This window comes from Haliotis asinina, chromosome 6 (genome assembly GCF_037392515.1).
Source record: "Haliotis asinina isolate JCU_RB_2024 chromosome 6, JCU_Hal_asi_v2, whole genome shotgun sequence".
NCBI lineage: Eukaryota > Metazoa > Mollusca > Gastropoda > Lepetellida > Haliotidae > Haliotis > Haliotis asinina.
In genome coordinates, this window is record NC_090285.1 from 64,623,129 (window position 1) to 64,641,570 (window position 18,442).

Sequence of the window (18,442 nt, forward strand, 5' to 3'; positions counted from 1 at the left end):
TCTTGCTGATGTCAATCGTCCAGACATCTTCAAGCAGACAACAGATCGACAGCCTTTTCTATGTGTTGATGGTAGCAAAGAAGACAGAATCCTGTGTTTTGCAACAAATGATCGGCTCAGGCTTCTCAACGTTGTGAACACACTGTACATGGATGGAACTTTTCACCCTGCACTCTGGGACCAACTGTATGTTATCCCTGGCCTCATTGACACTAAGATCTAATCCTGTGGCTCGATCCCACTGCTGGCACACCTCTGTGATGACAACAGCATATGGTTATCTTTAGAGTTACCTCCCTTGGAACAGATCCTCACAGCGATAGCGCTATCCAAAGTGGAATAATGTTTTATCCTACGACTTTGAAATTAGGAGATAAAGGCATTCTATTTTCATTTTTGCGGTCCTTTATCTGTTGATTTAAGACCGGTAAATGTCATTTAAAGCCCAACGCGTTAGCGTTGAATTGAAATTTAGTGCCAAGCTTTTAAAAGAGGGACCTGAAGGCCTGAATCAATTAATATTGTCATATTCTATGATACTGGCTGCAATGCAACTGCTCACCCTAAAGGAACATCACCCGTCGAATTGAAAACACATAGTCATCTGATACTTGAAACTCACCGCAGTTTTGCAGACAACCAGTGAAAGTCTATGATTTGGACTTGAATTGTCACGTGCAAACGTGACTTACAGGACATTCTAGACTAGGTAGTTCAGCAAGCTAAACGTCGTGTTCCTGCCTGTCGGTGTATGCCTTGGCAGGAACACGACGTTTAGCTTGCTGAACTATAGACTAGGCTACCTTGTTGTCATGAATTTCTTTTAGAGGAAGAAGAGAGGTCGTATTACAAGTCGAAGTGAAATCCAAACTTATATCCCAGCATCAAAATACTGAATCGGAGCACCGTATGTATTCAAACAGTTGAAAATTTGGGATTGACTGACATACGTGACAAGTCTCTGTTATTGGCCTTTGTAGTCGATTTCTGTTATGTGTCTAGGTATGAAATGAGTGCAGTATGCCCTAATGTAAGAACCATAATTCATTTCATGGATTAATAAAACTCTGGTTAATACCTAATGTCTGTTTTATCAGGCCACATACCATTATTATCAAGGGTATAGGGCCATCTCCTACTCTCGTGGGTTTCCTATTCTCGTAGTAAACGTATTTTCTGCCAAGATAGCCGATGCATGATATTTAGCAGTTGTTTACGTCATTGGCCAGTAACTAGGAAGTGGCCCAAGTCTGTGAATGATAAAATTTTTGGAATGTAACGAATATTCATGGGTTGTAGCCAGCAGTGAAAAGTCATAACTTTTCCCCGCCCTTACTGATAAGATTCCCCTTCTTTATACCTAATAATGTTACTTTCTCGTTATGCCATGAGAATGGGAGGCGCCTCGAAAAGTTTTTCATCGAGCTCATGTGTGATGATACACCTGATGGATCAAGCAGTCGATAGATGCAGATGTTAAAGGGAGAATCTCTTCATTTAAAAACCACAGGCATACATACGAAAAGAACCGTTTGTATTATTTTTTCAGCTGATATCCGTAAGTACCGTGAGAATTGGAGACACCAGTATACAGGTTAATTAAGTCTTATGCACCCAACCTTAAAATGTGTTGTTTTAAGTGGTCTGTCTTTTGGGAGGTGTGTCTTTTGGGAAGATAACTGGTGGGGTGGCTTATAATTAGTGGTTGCAATGGATGCTTATCTCAACAAAGGATTGGCTTTGATTAAAATGCTCGTTGGTACAATGTGTGTAGACCTCTTCAAGCGTCCCCGTCATGTGAAAGGTGGCATCAACCTTAACTCACTAACTTTCATACTTTCTGGATATGACATAAATCATATTGAATTTCAGAATTGGGAAGAATGGATCTTGAGCTTGGGAACAGTTTGAAATATTAATTTAAGGAAAATCCTCAAGTTGTTTTCAGTGTTTCCCCTCATTGTATGAACAGTATGAAATGTTTATACCATCAATAGTGTCACTGCTGATGTACATTCAGGATTAGTTTGTTCATAACTGTCATACTTCAGTCTTCAATTTGACAACATCTTTCTTCCATAGCTTTTTGAGGCTGCCATCATGGAAGAGCTAAAGTCAACTGCCTGCAGAGCGATTGATGCTGCCAGTCTAGATCTCAAAGCCCTCAGCAAAGAAATTTATGACAATCCAGAACTAAACTTTGAAGAATTCCATGCTCATGAGGTTCTTACATGTCTGCTGGAGAAGTATGGGTTTGTTGTGGAAAGGAGCTTCAAGGTTGCTACCGCCTTCAAGGCAACCCATGGAAGTAATGACAATGGGGGTCCTAATATTGCAGTGCTGTGTGAATATGATGCCCTACCTGGTCTAGGCCATGCTTGTGGACACAACCTGATTGCAGAGGTGGGCGTGGCCACAGCTCTTGGTGCCAAGGCGGCAATGGAGGCGTGTGGAAAACCCCTTGGCAAGGCATGGAATATAAGGGAAAGTTTTATGAATGTGAAGGAAGTTAAGTTGTAAATTATACATCACACATTTTTGATGTAATAGAATCTTTGGATTCATGCAAAAGTGTCAGATTATCTTTGGACAGTCAACTAGAGAATGGGGGTTGCTGGTGTAAGGGAGGCAACCCTTTGTTGTAGATGTGACTGATCATTGTGTTGTACTTGTTACACAGCTGACTGTGTTGGGTACACCTGCTGAGGAGGGTGGGGGAGGCAAGGTTGACCTAATCCGAGCGGGGGCCTTTAGTGATGTGGATGTGGCCATGATGGCACACCCGTCCCAGTGCAATCTTCCCAGGCCCGTCATGGTAGCAATGAATCAGTGAGTAGACTTGAAAAATTGTATCATACACATAATACCTCTTGTCCCCTTTTCACTATGACCGAGCTTCATTTACAGTATCTTATTTAGAACCCTTTTTTCATGGTTGGTTGAATGCTTTTATCACAGTTATGAGGTCACTTTGTTTTCGGAAGTGAACCATTGTCCTGATAATATTTCTGTTTTTATCACCTGCCATACCTGTGTTTATTTGTTTCACAAAAGTATACATTGGAGTCCTGTAGTACTTGATTAAAAGCCGAAATATTTTTCCACTCATCATCAGAAAATACCAGCATATACAAAAAACATGAATGATATAAATATTCAATTGCTATGGGCACTAAGCTTATAGCCTTAGATAAATCCTGAACCTTCCTCTCTTGTGTGATGAAAATGTACAATAATCCAAACAAGAATTACATTTCACTGATGTTTCTCCTTCAGAGCTACAATTAGGTTCCGAGGCCGAGCTTCTCATGCAGCAAGCTTCCCCTGGAATGGAGTGAATGCCCTCGATGCTGCCGTTCTCTGCTACCAGAATATCTCCTGTCTGAGGCAGCAGATCAAACCGACCTGGAGGATCCATGGTACAGACATGAAAATGATTAAAATGATCATCTGTGCAAAAGCCATCATTTATATCTGTGGGGATTGTATTTTGGTAAACAAACACATACACATTAATTCCAGGTGTTCTTGTGACTTGTCTACCCTTGATCTTCTTTAACATTTTACTGAACAATCAAATGTAAGAGTAAGGGAGGTAACTTATTTTCAGTCCAGGGCTGAATGAGAATATTCCTGGCTTGTGTAGTTTTTCCAAATTGCAAGGCCTGAATCTGTAGAGGATGTATATCAACTTTAGTGGCGAGTCACCAGTGTCCTGTGCTGGTTGGAAGAACTCACCAAGGTCATTGTCTGTTAGAATATGTGTTCATACTATCAGCCACTTGTTTGTCTGGCCCAGAGTTGATCATTTACAGAACTGTAATAATGGATGGAATATTGCTACATGAAGCAAACAAATACATTTATTTGAATCAACAATCATTTGCCTATATGTTAATGTGCATGTAATTTAATATTCAGTTGCTGCCATAAATGAGTTTAATTATATTATTGTTGAACTTTCATAACTAAGTACATTATGTTTTCTATGTTAGGTGTTATTTCAAATGGGGGTGCCAAGCCAAACATCATACCTGAATTAACAGAGCTGCAATACATGATCAGGGCTCCCACGGACCCTGAACTAGCCATCCTTAAAACCAAGTTTGAGGCGTGTGTACATGGAGCTGCTCAAGCCACAGGATGTACAGTGAGTGCTTAATGAGTCACAACTGGACAGCTACCAAATGTCACTTAAGTATTTGTTGTTGGGTACGAAAGGAAATTATGAAGACTGATCCCTGATAATGGCCTCCAAAGTGCTTTTAATAGTAGCGTGGAGGGTTTCTGTACACAGTATTTAAGGTTGACCCTTAATAATTCTAACCCTGATTTTCCTAGGTTCGTACTGAATGTGTGAGAAGAGTATTTATACAGTTGATTAGGAATAAGGACTGTTAGATACATGATCAATTGATCCTTTCAGTCCAGAATCTGGAGTAAGGAATCTAAGTTCTTTTTTTTCCTTCATTTGACAGAGATGGGAATTAGTCACAGTCCTGTTTTGTCAGATCATGATGCTTACGATCTTCTTTCAAACTCTTTTCCTGTCACCAGGTGGAGTGTCAGTTTGATGAAAAACCGTACTCAGCTCTGATGAGCAACAATATCCTAGCAGCTCTGTATGAAACTAATGGTGTTCAAGTTGGAATCCAGTTTGAACAAGACCCTGCTAAGATTGCCAAGCAGGGAGGCTCAACAGATATGGGCAATGTGTCGCATGTTGTACCCAGTATACACCCCAAGTTCCACTTTGGGACAACAGCCAGTGGACACTCAGCAGACTTTGCCAAGGCTGCAGGTACCCAAATATATTGCTCATGAAAATATGAATATATTTAAGCAACCATACATGAATAGGCATCACACTTCCTGTTGTCCTGATCAACTGCAAATCAAAGACTCATAGTTTTCTAAGCCTTTAGAATGCAGTAAATCTAATAAACTCAAAGGGTCAACTAAATGTAGATTACTGAGACTACTTCATGACTGATATTATTATGGTGTCAGTTTGTTGTGAGCGTGTTCATTGTTAAAGTTGTTTGTTGAAGGACTCACTAAGTCAGTACCCCACTGTGGTCACCATGTTCAAAACATCACCCGGCTATCAATTTTCAAAATCTTTGTAGCCCTTCAAACTTCTTAAGCCCATTTTTGACCCATTGGCTACGATTAAAGTTCAGAAGTCTCAGGGCTATAAACGTTTTGAGAATAAGAGCCCAGTTCACAAAGTGAACCAGGCAGACGATGTAGACCATGAAATATATTATCTGCTCTCTAGAGAGGGACAGTTGCTCCAAAACATGTTGAGGTCAATTGAAAGATCAAAGGCGCCGACAATACTTTATCAGACGATAATGTGCACTTTTTGCATTACGTCACAATGTGTTTACATCACTGCGCCATTCCAGTCCACCCCCTTGTAATCAAACTTTTTTGCATTACATCACAATGTAACCGATGTCACGATGGATGTCAGCTGCCATAGCCCCATACCGTCTCCCACAGTAAACTGCCTTGTCGCATCCCGTTTCTTGGTTTGCAGTTGCATCACACAGCTAACATCACTGGTTGAAACCTTACGTTTATGTTTTCCGACGGATAAAATGTTCTACACAGTAATGTTTTGCAAAGTTTACATTCGCACAATGTAATCGTGGAATGTCAACTTCAGCTGAAAGTACTGATCTAAACTATTGGTGGTAGTAGAAATGAGACAGTCATATTGCCTTGTATGGTTTAAGAGAATCACAGATGTAATTAAAATGATCTGGAGAAAATATATTGAACCCAAACATAAACCTTCACCAAACTGTTCATCATTTGTTTTTCTAGTAACCTTTGTCTTAACGTAGGGGGCTGACACGTCAAAAGAACAGCACATCAGTTAGCCCTGTGCAAGGATTCTTAATTTAGGTCACAGACACCGTCGTTTGTTTTCTGCCATAGCTTATTTGAAATTAGGCTTAGAAATGATTAAATATGGCATCTTAGAAAAGAAATACAGTTTGCTCTACCACCATGTATAGTGTAATAAAGCACACTTTTGCCCTGAACTGTTATATTGTTAAAAGCAGTAGGAACGTTTTTGAGAATAAGAGCCCATTTCACAAAGTGAACCAGGCAGACATGAAATAAATTATTTGCTCTCTAGGGAGGGACAGTTGCTCCAAAACATGTTGGACTGTTCTGGAAGATGATGGATTCATCACTCGGGACAGCTATCACATCATGCGAATCCCATGCATCCCCTCCTACCATGCTTTTGTTTAAGTTCACTTTATCTTTTTCAAATATACAAGTATCGAAGTATTTTTCATACAGTGTGTTAATCTAATCTGCTTTCTGTTGTGGTTCATTCCATTTATTTATTAATTCCAAAATATGATTCTTCAAAGAGAAGTTGGTGTAGTAATTAATGCAAGACAAATCTTATGAATAACAACTTCTTGTTTTCTTTTTCTTTTAAAAAATCAAGAAGTTGTTCTCCATAATATTTGTCCTGTATAATTCCAAATTTTTCCCTATCCAGACAGATGTTTATTATGTTTGTCTCCTCTCTGTATGTGAAGATAGTAGAACACTTGAAATCCCTTGAAATTCACTTCCATTTGAAGTGGACTTAGAATACACTCACCCACCGGAAGCCTCCCTTTCCCACCAATGACCAGCCATGGTTGTCACTCACTCCTTCATCACCCGGCAAGGATGGTTGGATGCACTTTGAGTCTCGATATGGCGATAAGTTTTCCTTTTTTTCGGTCCTTTAAACTAAATTGTGTCATATTTGTTTTTTTATACTGTATTTATCATTGTCATGGTGTGTAATTATTCTTGAAATATGTATTTTCCAAGTGATTTGGGCATGTTTTCTTCAACTTTTAGTTGATGAAATCGTGATCCCACTGTAAGTTATGGCTGTTGGCGGTTGACCTGCATATATTATGTCCTTTATGCAAATCTATTTGTTCTTCCACCGTTTGCGATGAACTTTGCAAGAATTTACCTGGTACAGATTTTGCTTTATATTTATGTACTGTCCAGAGGTGCGCTAAGTACAAACAACATAGGCTCTCTCAAGTCTAGAAACCATGTTTTGACCTGGGGGCATGGTCGTGATGCCAACAAGATGTCGTCTAGATCTCAGAAGAAGACATCGTCAGAATAGGGATCATCTCAACCTAAGAAGTTGAAGTTGTCATTTAAGACCAAGTCTTCAACTAATCGATTGTTACTGAAACAACATCTTCTACAATGTCCTTCCCACCTGACAAATGTCAGATCTATGACAAACTTCCACTACTACTCCCTGAGGTACAGCACTCCTGATCACTGTTCAGCGTCTACTAGACCTTCATCAGCTATATCTACAACAACACTGCAACCTTCAGAGAGTCTACTTTCTACACAGACATCCTCATCATCTACAATCAACAGGAGATGAATCTAATGGTTTGCTGTTTTGAAGCAGAGCAGAAACATCAGTGTTCAGTTACAGCTACAGTCGCCCTGCGTGACAGTTCATCAACTGCATTTGGTCCATCGGATGAAGAGGATGCATCATATTCATGCTCCCGTTCACGGAAGTCATCACTGTTGGCTGTATCATCACGACGCAGTTTTGATGAAGCACCTTCCATCCACTCGCATGGTGCCCACACTCATGGATTCCGCTACAGCGGCAAGCATTTGTCGTCAGCATCTCCCATTCTTCGGAGACTCTGTCTTCGTTCTTCCTCTTCATTGGAAGTGAATACACATCGGATACATCTTCTGCGAATCTACAGTAGTCTACTACAGTCATCTTGCGTTACGGTTCGACCACTGTTCAACTACTGTAGCTCTGTCGGATGGAGAGGATTCATCGTGTGAACACACTCGATCACGAAGATCATCACCATGGGCTGTACGGACAACTTATCAATGGGTTGTCATACTGTGATGTATCAGCATTAAGACATCCTGTAGTTCAACACTTGGAGATTTACTAAACAATTGACTTGGCGATTGTACATTAGCACCTTCAGCACTTCAGCAAGAAGGGTTCCACGGATGCTTCATGAGGCTACGGCTTCAGATACATGTCATCATCACCATTGAAGACAGATCTACATTCTCCACAGGAGCTCGCATGCATACATGCAGACTATTCAGCTAGACCAACGCATGCAGAATCTGCATACCAACGCTTGCAGTTTGAAGCCAGAGGATTTGAACTTTGAAGGGGATATGATGATCTTATCACATGCTTTTTCTGAGTCATCTATGCACATGCTCATTCGTGTATCTGTGGGACAAGCTGAACAGTGAAGTTCAGACAAGCCCAAAAGCTTGTGAGGGGAATCACCGAAAGCATTTCGCGATGATCTTTTTTTTGCTGGAACACCAGTGACGTCACATGTGCAATCTCACTGGTCCTCAAAAGACAACACCCCGTGCTTAATGTGGCCAATGGTCGTGTGTCAGGAAGTCGTCTACAGATGTAAACAACCCTTTCAATGTTGGAAAGTTTTCATTTACAACCCAGATAGCAGTCTACAGCGGCATTTGATTGTCTTCACGAGGCAAAGAGGTCTTCTAACAGCAGATTCAACATTAATTATTTGGAGGCCTGCAGCAACATATGACAGTTCTGCTGCGGAAGTGTTACAAGAGGCTGTTTCCTGTAATTTGTATTGTTATTGATTAAGTTATAGTTATTATTATGTCACAATGTTTAGAGTTTTGAGTGATAGTTATAATGGGTCACATTTCGTATCACAGTAACATTGTTTTAGCAGCACGCCTTTAAGGTAGCACTTTAGAGTTGCCTCCCTTTGGTGTGTAAACACTAGCCGATCGTGAAGGTTCCATACTTTGCTGGTATGCTCAAGAATCAGTGACTGTGTATCAGTGCTGGTTGCTGTGTTGACCACACACAGATTTACTGGAGTTGTCATCATTTGTCCTAGATCTGTCTGCCTCTTCATACAGCTTGACCTACAGCCAAGACGGCTCACAGTGAAAGATTTCATAGATATGTTTCTCACTGAAAACCAAGAGTTTGGTGAGCTGATATTATATTTGTGACCCATTACTTTAGATTTGACTTAGTTGCATTGTATTAGAAACCTCTATTGTGAATCATTGTATCTTGCTGTCTGCTCAATACATAATATTGAAAATTTTAGACTTGTCAGTGTTTCTGGTATTTTTTTGGGTTCATAGGGGATTTCTTATACCTTTTCTCATGGCAAATTTTTCACCATAACAGCAGCCAGTCAGCTGTAAATAGACTTCACATGGAGGACAGCTTGCTCACAACTTACAGTGTTGACAATCTGAAGACAAATCAATTCTGGTACCAACATCTTTATGATAGATGAAGTGTATACCTGTTTGTACTACCTCACTAACTGTCTTCATGAATATTCAGCTGACTGAAACATTCCTGTAGCAACGAGCATGGTGCACATGGCGTATTGCATTACTGGAAGATTGATGAAGTCAGAGTTGAATCTGACGCAAGTTCTGCATTCCAGGAAGGAAAATCTTCCCAACACAAAAGTGTCGAGACAAGATTCAAGCCATGATACTGCATGTTCTACTCTCTCTGTTACCACTTTAACAGTGGCAGTATTTACTCGGTCTGCTTACCTCAGCACAGCATTTGACCAGAAGGGAAAGACTACAACTAAGCCCATTACAATGTTGCAGACTTATTTCATACAGCAGTCACCTGTGCCCACCTGGACAACGAGGTCGCAGCAGGAATTTTGGTGAGCAGCGAACACACTCTGAATGTCAACCACCAGGAGATGAAAGCTGTAATCAATGCAGTATGACGATGGTCGTCTGCATTGAGGAATAGACTACTGATGGTCCACACCGACAACTCCACAGTAGTGTTCTACATAAACAAGAAAGGGTCAGTATGTTCTCACAGGCTGCTACAGCTTTCAGCTTCCATTATAACCATCTACAACAGAGTGGATACATCAAGAGGCATTTCGACTCATCAGTCAGACATTAGGATCACCACAAATAGTCCTATTTGCTGCCAAGTTCAGCAGATACCAACATTTGTATATTGGCTGCCAAGTTCAGCAGATACCAACATTTGTATATTGGCTGCCAAGTTCAGCAGATACCAACATTTGTATATTGGCTGCCAAGTTCAGCAGATACCAACATTTGTATATTGGCTGCCAAGTTCAGCAGATACCAACATTTGTATATTGGCTGCCAAGTTCAGCAGATACCAACATTTGTATATTGGCTGCCAAGTTCAGCAGATACCAACATTTGTATATTGGCTGCCTAGTTCAGCAGATACCAACATTTGTATATTGGCTGCCAAGTTCAGCAGATACCAACATTTGTATATTGGCTGCCAAGTTCAGCAGATACCAACATTTGTATATTGGCTGCCAAGTTCAGCAGATACCAACATTTGTATATTGGCTGCCTAGTTCAGCAGATACCAACATTTGTATATTGGCTGCCTAGTTCAGCAGATACCAACATTTGTATATTGGCTGCCAAGTTCAGCAGATACCAACATTTGTATATTGGCTGCCTAGTTCAGCAGATACCAACATTTGTATATTGGCTGCCAAGTTCAGCAGATACCAACATTTGTATATTGGCTGCCAAGTTCAGCAGATACCAACATTTGTATATTGGCTGCCAAGTTCAGCAGATACCAACATTTGTATATTGGCTGCCTAGTTCAGCAGATACCAACATTTGTATATTGGCTGCCAAGTTCAGCAGATACCAACATTTGTATATTGGCTGCCAAGTTCAGCAGATACCAACATTTGTATATTGGCTGCCAAGTTCAGCAGATACCAACATTTGTATATTGGCTGCCAAGTTCAGCAGATACCAACATTTGTATATTGGCTGCCAAGTTCAGCAGATACCAACATTTGTATATTGGCTGCCAAGTTCAGCAGATACCAACATTTGTATATTGGCTGCCAAGTTCAGCAGATACCAACATTTGTATATTGGCTGCCAAGTTCAGCAGATACCAACATTTGTATATTGGCTGCCAAGTTCAGCAGATACCAACATTTGTATATTGGCTGCCAAGTTCAGCAGATACCAACATTTGTATATTGACTGCCTAGTTCAGCAGATACCAACATTTGTATATTGGCTGCCTAGTTCAGCAGATACCAACATTTGTATATTGGCTGCCAAGTTCAGCAGATACCAACATTTGTATATTGGCTGCCAAGTTCAGCAGATACCAACATTTGTATATTGGCTGCCAAGTTCAGCAGATACCAACATTTGTATATTGGCTGCCTAGTTCAGCAGATACCAACATTTGTATATTGGCTGCCAAGTTCAGCAGATACCAACATTTGTATATTGGCTGCCAAGTTCAGCAGATACCAACATTTGTATATTGGCTGCCTAGTTCAGCAGATACCAACATTTGTATATTGGCTGCCAAGTTCAGCAGATACCAACATTTGTATATTGGCTGCCTAGTTCAGCAGATACCAACATTTGTATATTGGCTGCCTAGTTCAGCAGATACCAACATTTGTATATTGGCTGCCAAGTTCAGCAGATACCAACATTTGTATATTGGCTGCCAAGTTCAGCAGATACCAACATTTGTATATTGGCTGCCAAGTTCAGCAGATACCAACATTTGTATATTGGCTGCCAAGTTCAGCAGATACCAACATTTGTATATTGGCTGCCTAGTTCAGCAGATACCAACATTTGTATATTGGCTGCCAAGTTCAGCAGATACCAACATTTGTATATTGGCTGCCAAGTTCAGCAGATACCAACATTTGTATATTGGCTGCCAAGTTCAGCAGATACCAACATTTGTATATTGGCTGCCAAGTTCAGCAGATACCAACATTTGTATCTCCATTTCCAGGGGCAGCAGTTGCTCTCAGCATCTCATGTGAATGAATGAATGCTTTTGCTTTCTCGCCTCCGGTCGTACTACCGGAGGTCATTGGTAAGATAAAATACACGACAATGCAACTGACTTTAGTTGTGCCTACTGGCCAGGGAGAAAAAGGTTTCCATGACTTATCGAGTAATAAGGACATCCATTACTGAGGCTACCAGAATGGAAGAACGTACTTGTCCATCCACACACCTTAGCTGTACATAGACCAAGTCACTCCTACGACGATAAGTGGATGGGATTTGAGACATGCACAAAGTGGAAGGGCTTCACTGCAATGAAAGTCAAACATCTCCAAGTAGCGGACTACTTATGTTAACTACGTGGATTTAAAGGTTCTACACTATTGACCTACTTAGCAACACCCAGCTCTGTCATCACCAGGATAACTGGCGTCAAGCTGACGAAAGTGCTGAAGAAATACATGCTCTTGACTTCAGTCGTACACGATTCGACACCAGTCGTTATGAGATTGCGCACCAAAGGCCTGTGATGAACTGCCAAGACAGCTGGTATGACAATTCCACATCCCCGCATTATTGACCGTCCTTGGGCTACATGATACCCAGGCTTTGTCATTATGCCCAGTCAGAGCATTTAAAATATATCTTCTGTGAACTAAGTCAAGGAGACAAAAGTTCAACTGCCTATTCATCCCACTATCTATTGAGACATCAACAGAAGTATCCTGCAACACTATCATAGTAGGGATACTGAGGGCCTACAAAGCAGCAGGACTCAAACTTCCGAGAACTTCCAACCCCCACGAAGTGAGAGCTTTGGCACTGACACTTGCTGTTCATGGAAACAGCTCACTAACATCTATAATGGAGGGCTGCTTTTTGAAATCAAATACATTGCCACGGAGGACATCACTAGCATGACCAGTTTGGGCCACTTGTTGTCACACAACAACTAACAGTTCCACAGAGGCACTTAGTTTCACTCACCCACTCATCAGGTGTCTAGTAGTAGAGACAATGGGGGTTCTGGGACGCAGAGCCAAATTGCCTGCAAATTTGCAGGGAGAGCCAAAAGTACCCCCACACCTATATGCCTCATACGACCACTTTTCATCTGCAAAAAAACGTCCACATATAAATTTACAGAGGTGAGTAATTCTGCCAAATTTGCAGTTGTACCACAATAAAGGCACTTTAATCTTCACTTGAATGTTTTATAACCATTCAACCACTCCAAAGTGACCCACTCACATTGTTCTATGTGGAGTGCCCCCCAACAACAGGCGAATGGGATAACAACGTTTACTTCAGGAAGTTGCATCACACCCAGATACTATTGGCCAGTCATTAGAAAAAATCCGAGAAACACTAAAATGTTACACTAATAAAGGCTCTGGCTGGGCTGTTGATAAGATTAACATGGATATAGCAAACTATGTACCATTGACTCCCTAAATATTTCAATGCTATGGTTAACCCCCGGCGCAAAGTGTACCTCCAACTAAAATGATAATAGGTACATAGTATAAAATGCCCTGAACCAAACTATCACGTGAAGCTTATGCTGAGATCAGATCAGATAATTTGTCCGTTCCAGAATCAAAGAAAAAATATGATATATCACAATCTAGATATATGAAAATCCGTAAACCTCAGGATTCTGAAAAATTAGAAGAAATAGTAGATGTCCCATTTGTATTTCTTTCTGATCGAGAGAAACAAATCATGGAGTGATCATGGCTAAACCTTTTACGAGCGATACCAGATTCCTAAACAATTTCTAGAACACTATTTACAAGTCTGCAAGGAGTTTGTAAAAAACGGGGAAATAATTGATTTCGTTCACCTCTACCAACCAAACAAATTTCAACCAGCTGGAGGAAAACTACGAATTATACTCTCAGACTCTCCAGGGGGGTCCCCCTATGATAGACGTAACAGAGGCACTGACTGCCTCAATAACTGAAAGCCCCCTCCAATCTTTGATGGTGACAACTCATCTTGTAAGTGTGGTGCAATTGATCACTGCATCAGAAGCATGAAATGTGTTTAATGGAAAAATAAAGACATAGACTGCACACCTAAGGAACGCCTCCCCCTTGAGGTTCCTAAACAGATACTAATAGATGGTTATTTCACAATATAGAGAATATATAAGGTAATGACTGCCTTAGGTGGGCTTTACGATACACATTGCTCACTAAGAAATTAGCAAGTCCTTGTATGTGTAAGAACGATCAATGTTTTTTACGGTTAATAGCAGGGGAAACAGAACCAGCAGGGGGATTTAAGATCATATAAAATTATTATGAACTAATTACCGAACTATGGTGGACCAAAACTACTGGAAGTAGCAGCACCACCATGTAGTAAACATGAAAAAGCTTCTGAGACTCCAGAAGGAGACTATACATGCACAAATTTTGCTGTGGCTAAATATGAAGGTAAGAAGAGACTGTTGTTGATTCTTAATTCATCAAGTGGGGAAACATTTCCAGTTTACGGGTAAAATATACAAGAAACAATTCGGGACTTTGGCGGGATAGAATGTTTACGGTTGGTGAATGAATCATTTCTGTGTAGGCTCAGGAAAATATGTTGATCACCTATTTCAAGAAGGAAAGACAACAGAGGAGTTGAGTTGCTGGTTCCAGACCTTGGGGGGAATGAAAAATACAAGTCACTCCCTTGATATTTTTTTTCTACAAGGACTGGATGCAAACAAAAAATATACATCGTTTGTAGTTTGAGTTGCAGGTGCATGCAGACGAAAAACATACATTGCTATGTAGTCTGAAATGCATGCTAATGAAAAACATACATCGTTTGTAGTTCGAGGTGCATACATTTTAGTTCAAGTGGAAGGGGTCCCTGGAAGGCATTTCCTTCTTCACATCGTCCTGTTTGTGTATGGGGTGCACGAACTGTGAATCATCTTGTTTGGCCACAAAATACAAAATTTTTGGTTGATTCTACCATCCGCCCAATTTCCTGTATATCATAAAGGACCTGTTCTTGTTCCTCCTCAATGTCTTCTATATTCACCTCAACTTCCATTACCTCTTGGAGTTCTTCCTTGTCCAGCTTAGACAAGATATCGACCAACATGTTCGTTGTTTGCTCTGCTCGAGCCGACAACAATAATCCTTTTTGCTTCACAAGAGCTGACACTGTCTTCGTGTTTTGCTCCGAACGAGTCTCAATCTTCCACATATGATCGTAGAAGTCCTGGATCATTGGATTTGGAGGTGTCTCAATAGCGGGCAAGATGGTCGAAGGTCGAAGGTTGGATTTGGGGCTTTCTTGTCAGTGGGCAAGACATCATGTTCTCTTCATATCTCGTACAGCCTTGTGGATCCTATACCGAAGCGTTTTTTAACATTGCCTGGAGTGACCACACTGTGAAGGGAGCATATTTCTTGGATGTCCTCCGAAGATAAGTCTCTTTTGGGTGGTATAGGTTTCTGAGTATGTACTATACTTACAAAAAAATGTCCATATAGAAACCTCAATACTCTACCAGGAATCCCAATACTATACCAATACTATACCTGGGATTCCTGGTATTGAATGTATTGTACATCCGCTTTTAATACAAGGAAATTTGAGGGATTTCAGGTGTTCCACTATCTTCACATAGAGGGAGGAGATAAGCATAACAAGCATATGTCAGGATAAGTATAAAATATCTATTATATTCAGAAAATTACTTCATAATCGAATCAACATTTAATTTCAGTATATAAGAAATATGAAATATGTGTACTGAATGTAAATTGAGATGATGTCAGTTCAGCTATACTAGTTCAACATTGTACTGACATGATGTTTATCCCGAGCAGGGAAGGGGGAAGCACAGGGCTACACACTGTCTGTGGGGAAAGCTCTAGCTATGACGGTCATCGACCTGTTTCTAAACCCGGACCTGATACCCCAGATACAGGGACAGTTCCAGCTAGATCTTCAGAAAGAGGAACAGCTTGTTGTGTAGGGTCAGTAACCTCATCTCTTGGAGAAGGAACAAGATGATCTGTGGAGTTAGTGTGGCCCTATGTGCAGAAGAACGGATGGTGGTGTGGCCTCAGTACTTGCAGGAGGAAGTGTCACTTGTATAAAAAATTTCCTTAATTCTGTAACACTGTACATGCACTTTTGTTACCGTAAGAATGTTATTCCTGGGATCACGACAGGGTAAATTCCCAGATGTGACCTTCAATATAAGGAGCAGAAAATTTTGGAGTACGTTTTCACTCTTTTTATGATCTTACTCCATGTAAAAAAAATGGAGTATACCCTAAATAATTGTGTGCCTTGAATTTAAGCAGTGGACATCTTGTAAATGTTCCCTGTTATGTTATCACCTCCAGGTGCCATCCAAAGATTTTTTCATCAAACACACCCATTAAACAACATGGTTTTGTTTAATCTGTTTCACTATGTCCAGCATTCAACAGCCTTTTTCTCATAGCTTGAGATTACTACATGCAGGGGTCAGATCACCTGTATGTTTGTGATGAACTACTGTACTTTGTTACTATTTGGATGGTGATATTACTTCACCTGTGATTGTCACACAGTGTCTTCTTGGACAAATAAGCTTGGTGTGGAAAAGAGCTTAATATTAGAAAAGCAACTTTGATGGATGTCAACTTCTTTATTGTGAATAAAACGTCATCAGGTCCTGAAGAAGGAGCTAGTATATGCGCCAAAAGGTCATATTATTCATAATGAAGAAGTTGACATCTATAAATGTTGCTTTTCTTTCGTATTCCACTTCTAAATGCCCTTCAAAGATCTGAGCTTAATGTCAGCAAATGTTTATTTTATAGTGTATTGTGTAAGTAGATACCTTTATCAAACAGGATATTGTAACATATTTGGGATTACACTTCGTATCATATGTTACATTTGAGTCTCTGGTGTTTGTGTTGCTGAGCAAGCTGTTTTTGCTTTGTTGTGATGCATTGCTGCCTTGAATGATTTCACTGATTTTATATAATTTGTGTGTGGTGATACAATAAACAGTGTGTTAAGTTATTATGATGAATGTATTTTTCATGATTTCCAAATCTGTGAAATTTACTTAACATGATTCTGCTCCACAATAAATACCTCATAAATGCAAAATATATTGATAGTCAGTTGTTAAGTCTAAACTGTTTATGTAATGAATTCATAGAATGGTGAAAGACAGGAAGGTGATAAATGTATATATCTTGATGTTTTATCTTTAACTTTTATTTATTAACTGGAAATGTAACTTGTGGGGTATGTATACCCTACATAGCATATATATATGTATACTATTGACATTATCACTTGGGTGGCTTAAGTCAGTGTTAAAGATGAGAGTTACGATAGTTCTCTGGTCTTGGAAGTGGAGATTAAAACAGGACATAGCAATATTAAGAGTGTCAGACATGTTAGACCCTGATATACTGTGGAATAAACATATTTCACTCATTTGTTTTGACAAATTTTCTCCATAGAAGAAACTATGAAGTATTGTAAGAACTATGGTTGTATTTAGAGTATGTCAAATTAAGTAGAGCTGCAAGTAGTTGCATTTCCTCAGGCATGCAAGAAAGCTAATATTCTTAAGAGTTCTCTCCCTCTATTACTTCTTTGATGTGTGCATGTGTGAGAGAGAGAGAGTGAGTGAGAGAGAGAATCAACACAAAATTGACTTGTTTGATCTACCGTTGTTGGTGTGAAGTGAAGCACATGTTTTTGTGTTTTGACACAAGACAAGGTCTGGATATTAGTGGTCATAAGTAGGCCTATATAATGTTTCCTCCATCTTCAGTTTTGCATGCAGCAAATCATGTTAGGCTGGGTATATCCTTAACCCTTAGCTCCATGTTACAGCAATGGAGGGCTTGGAACACTGTGTTCCCCAAACCTGAGATGAGCATAGAATCATCTCAAGATTACAACAGCAAGATTACAACATCTGGCAAGGTGGTGCCACCAAGTCTCCTATACTAGGTGAATTCCTGGGCCATGAAGACACACGGAGCTTCACACAGCTCTTTACTGTGCATGCTTCAATATCTTCTTTTCATCTGAGTTGTGGACCCGTGAAGGTCCCGGGGTAGAATAGGCCTTCAGCAACCCATGCATGTCGTAGACTATGCATGTCGTAAGAGGCGACTAACAGGATTGGGATGTCCGACTCGGTGACTTGGTTGAAACGTCATTGGTTCGCGTTTGCGCAGATCGATGCTCATGTTGTTGGTCACTGGATTTTATGGTCCGGACTCAATTATTTACCGACCGCCGCCATATGGCTGGAATAATGCTGAGTCTCTAAACTCAGTCACTCACTCACTATGATGTCTGGTAATTTTTGTAGCAAGGTATGCCACGGACTGTTGATATCGTTTTCAATGTGTTTTATGAATGCGGTTTTACCTGCTAGGAAATGAGTTCTGTCTGCTTACAGTTCCTGTTCGGGTGCGCCATAGCCAGCCATGTTTGTAAGGGGCTCAGGTGGTGACAATGCAGTGTCTCTCTCTGTCTCTCTCTCTCTCTCTCTCTCTCTCTACTG

General features: G+C 40.4%; 1 protein-coding gene across 3 annotated transcripts; it reads left to right on the plus strand.

Annotated features, from left to right (window-relative positions):
* The first annotated feature begins 279 nt into the window (after positions 1-279).
* On the plus strand, positions 280-17,355 carry LOC137288196 (xaa-Arg dipeptidase-like). 3 transcript variants are annotated; one of them, XM_067820636.1, is made up of 8 exons: positions 292-427; positions 828-907; positions 2,083-2,469; positions 2,681-2,829; positions 3,277-3,419; positions 3,996-4,150; positions 4,558-4,801; positions 15,735-17,355. In XM_067820636.1, exons 3-8 carry the CDS (start codon positions 2,101-2,103, stop codon positions 15,881-15,883), a joined length of 1,209 nt encoding a protein of 402 aa, XP_067676737.1. In that variant the 5' UTR covers positions 292-427; positions 828-907; positions 2,083-2,100; the 3' UTR covers positions 15,884-17,355. The 3 variants fall into 3 exon arrangements, with proteins under 3 accessions (XP_067676736.1, XP_067676737.1, XP_067676735.1); XM_067820635.1 differs by lacking the exon at positions 828-907 and having other exon boundaries at positions 280-379; XM_067820634.1 differs by lacking the exon at positions 828-907 and having other exon boundaries at positions 298-427.
* Positions 17,356-18,442: the final 1,087 nt, after the last annotated feature.

Bases quoted from the DNA above. Each gene is read 5' to 3' on its own strand.
- LOC137288196 (XM_067820635.1), top strand. From the start codon at position 2,101: ATGGAAGAGCTAAAGTCAACTGCCTGCAGAGCGATTGATGCTGCCAGT. The intron at 2,470-2,680 runs GCATGGAATATA...CTTGTTACACAG, and splicing joins GTGGAAAACCCCTTGGCAAG to CTGACTGTGTTGGGTACACC. The intron at 4,802-15,734 runs GTACCCAAATAT...TATCCCGAGCAG, and splicing joins AGACTTTGCCAAGGCTGCAG to GGAAGGGGGAAGCACAGGGC.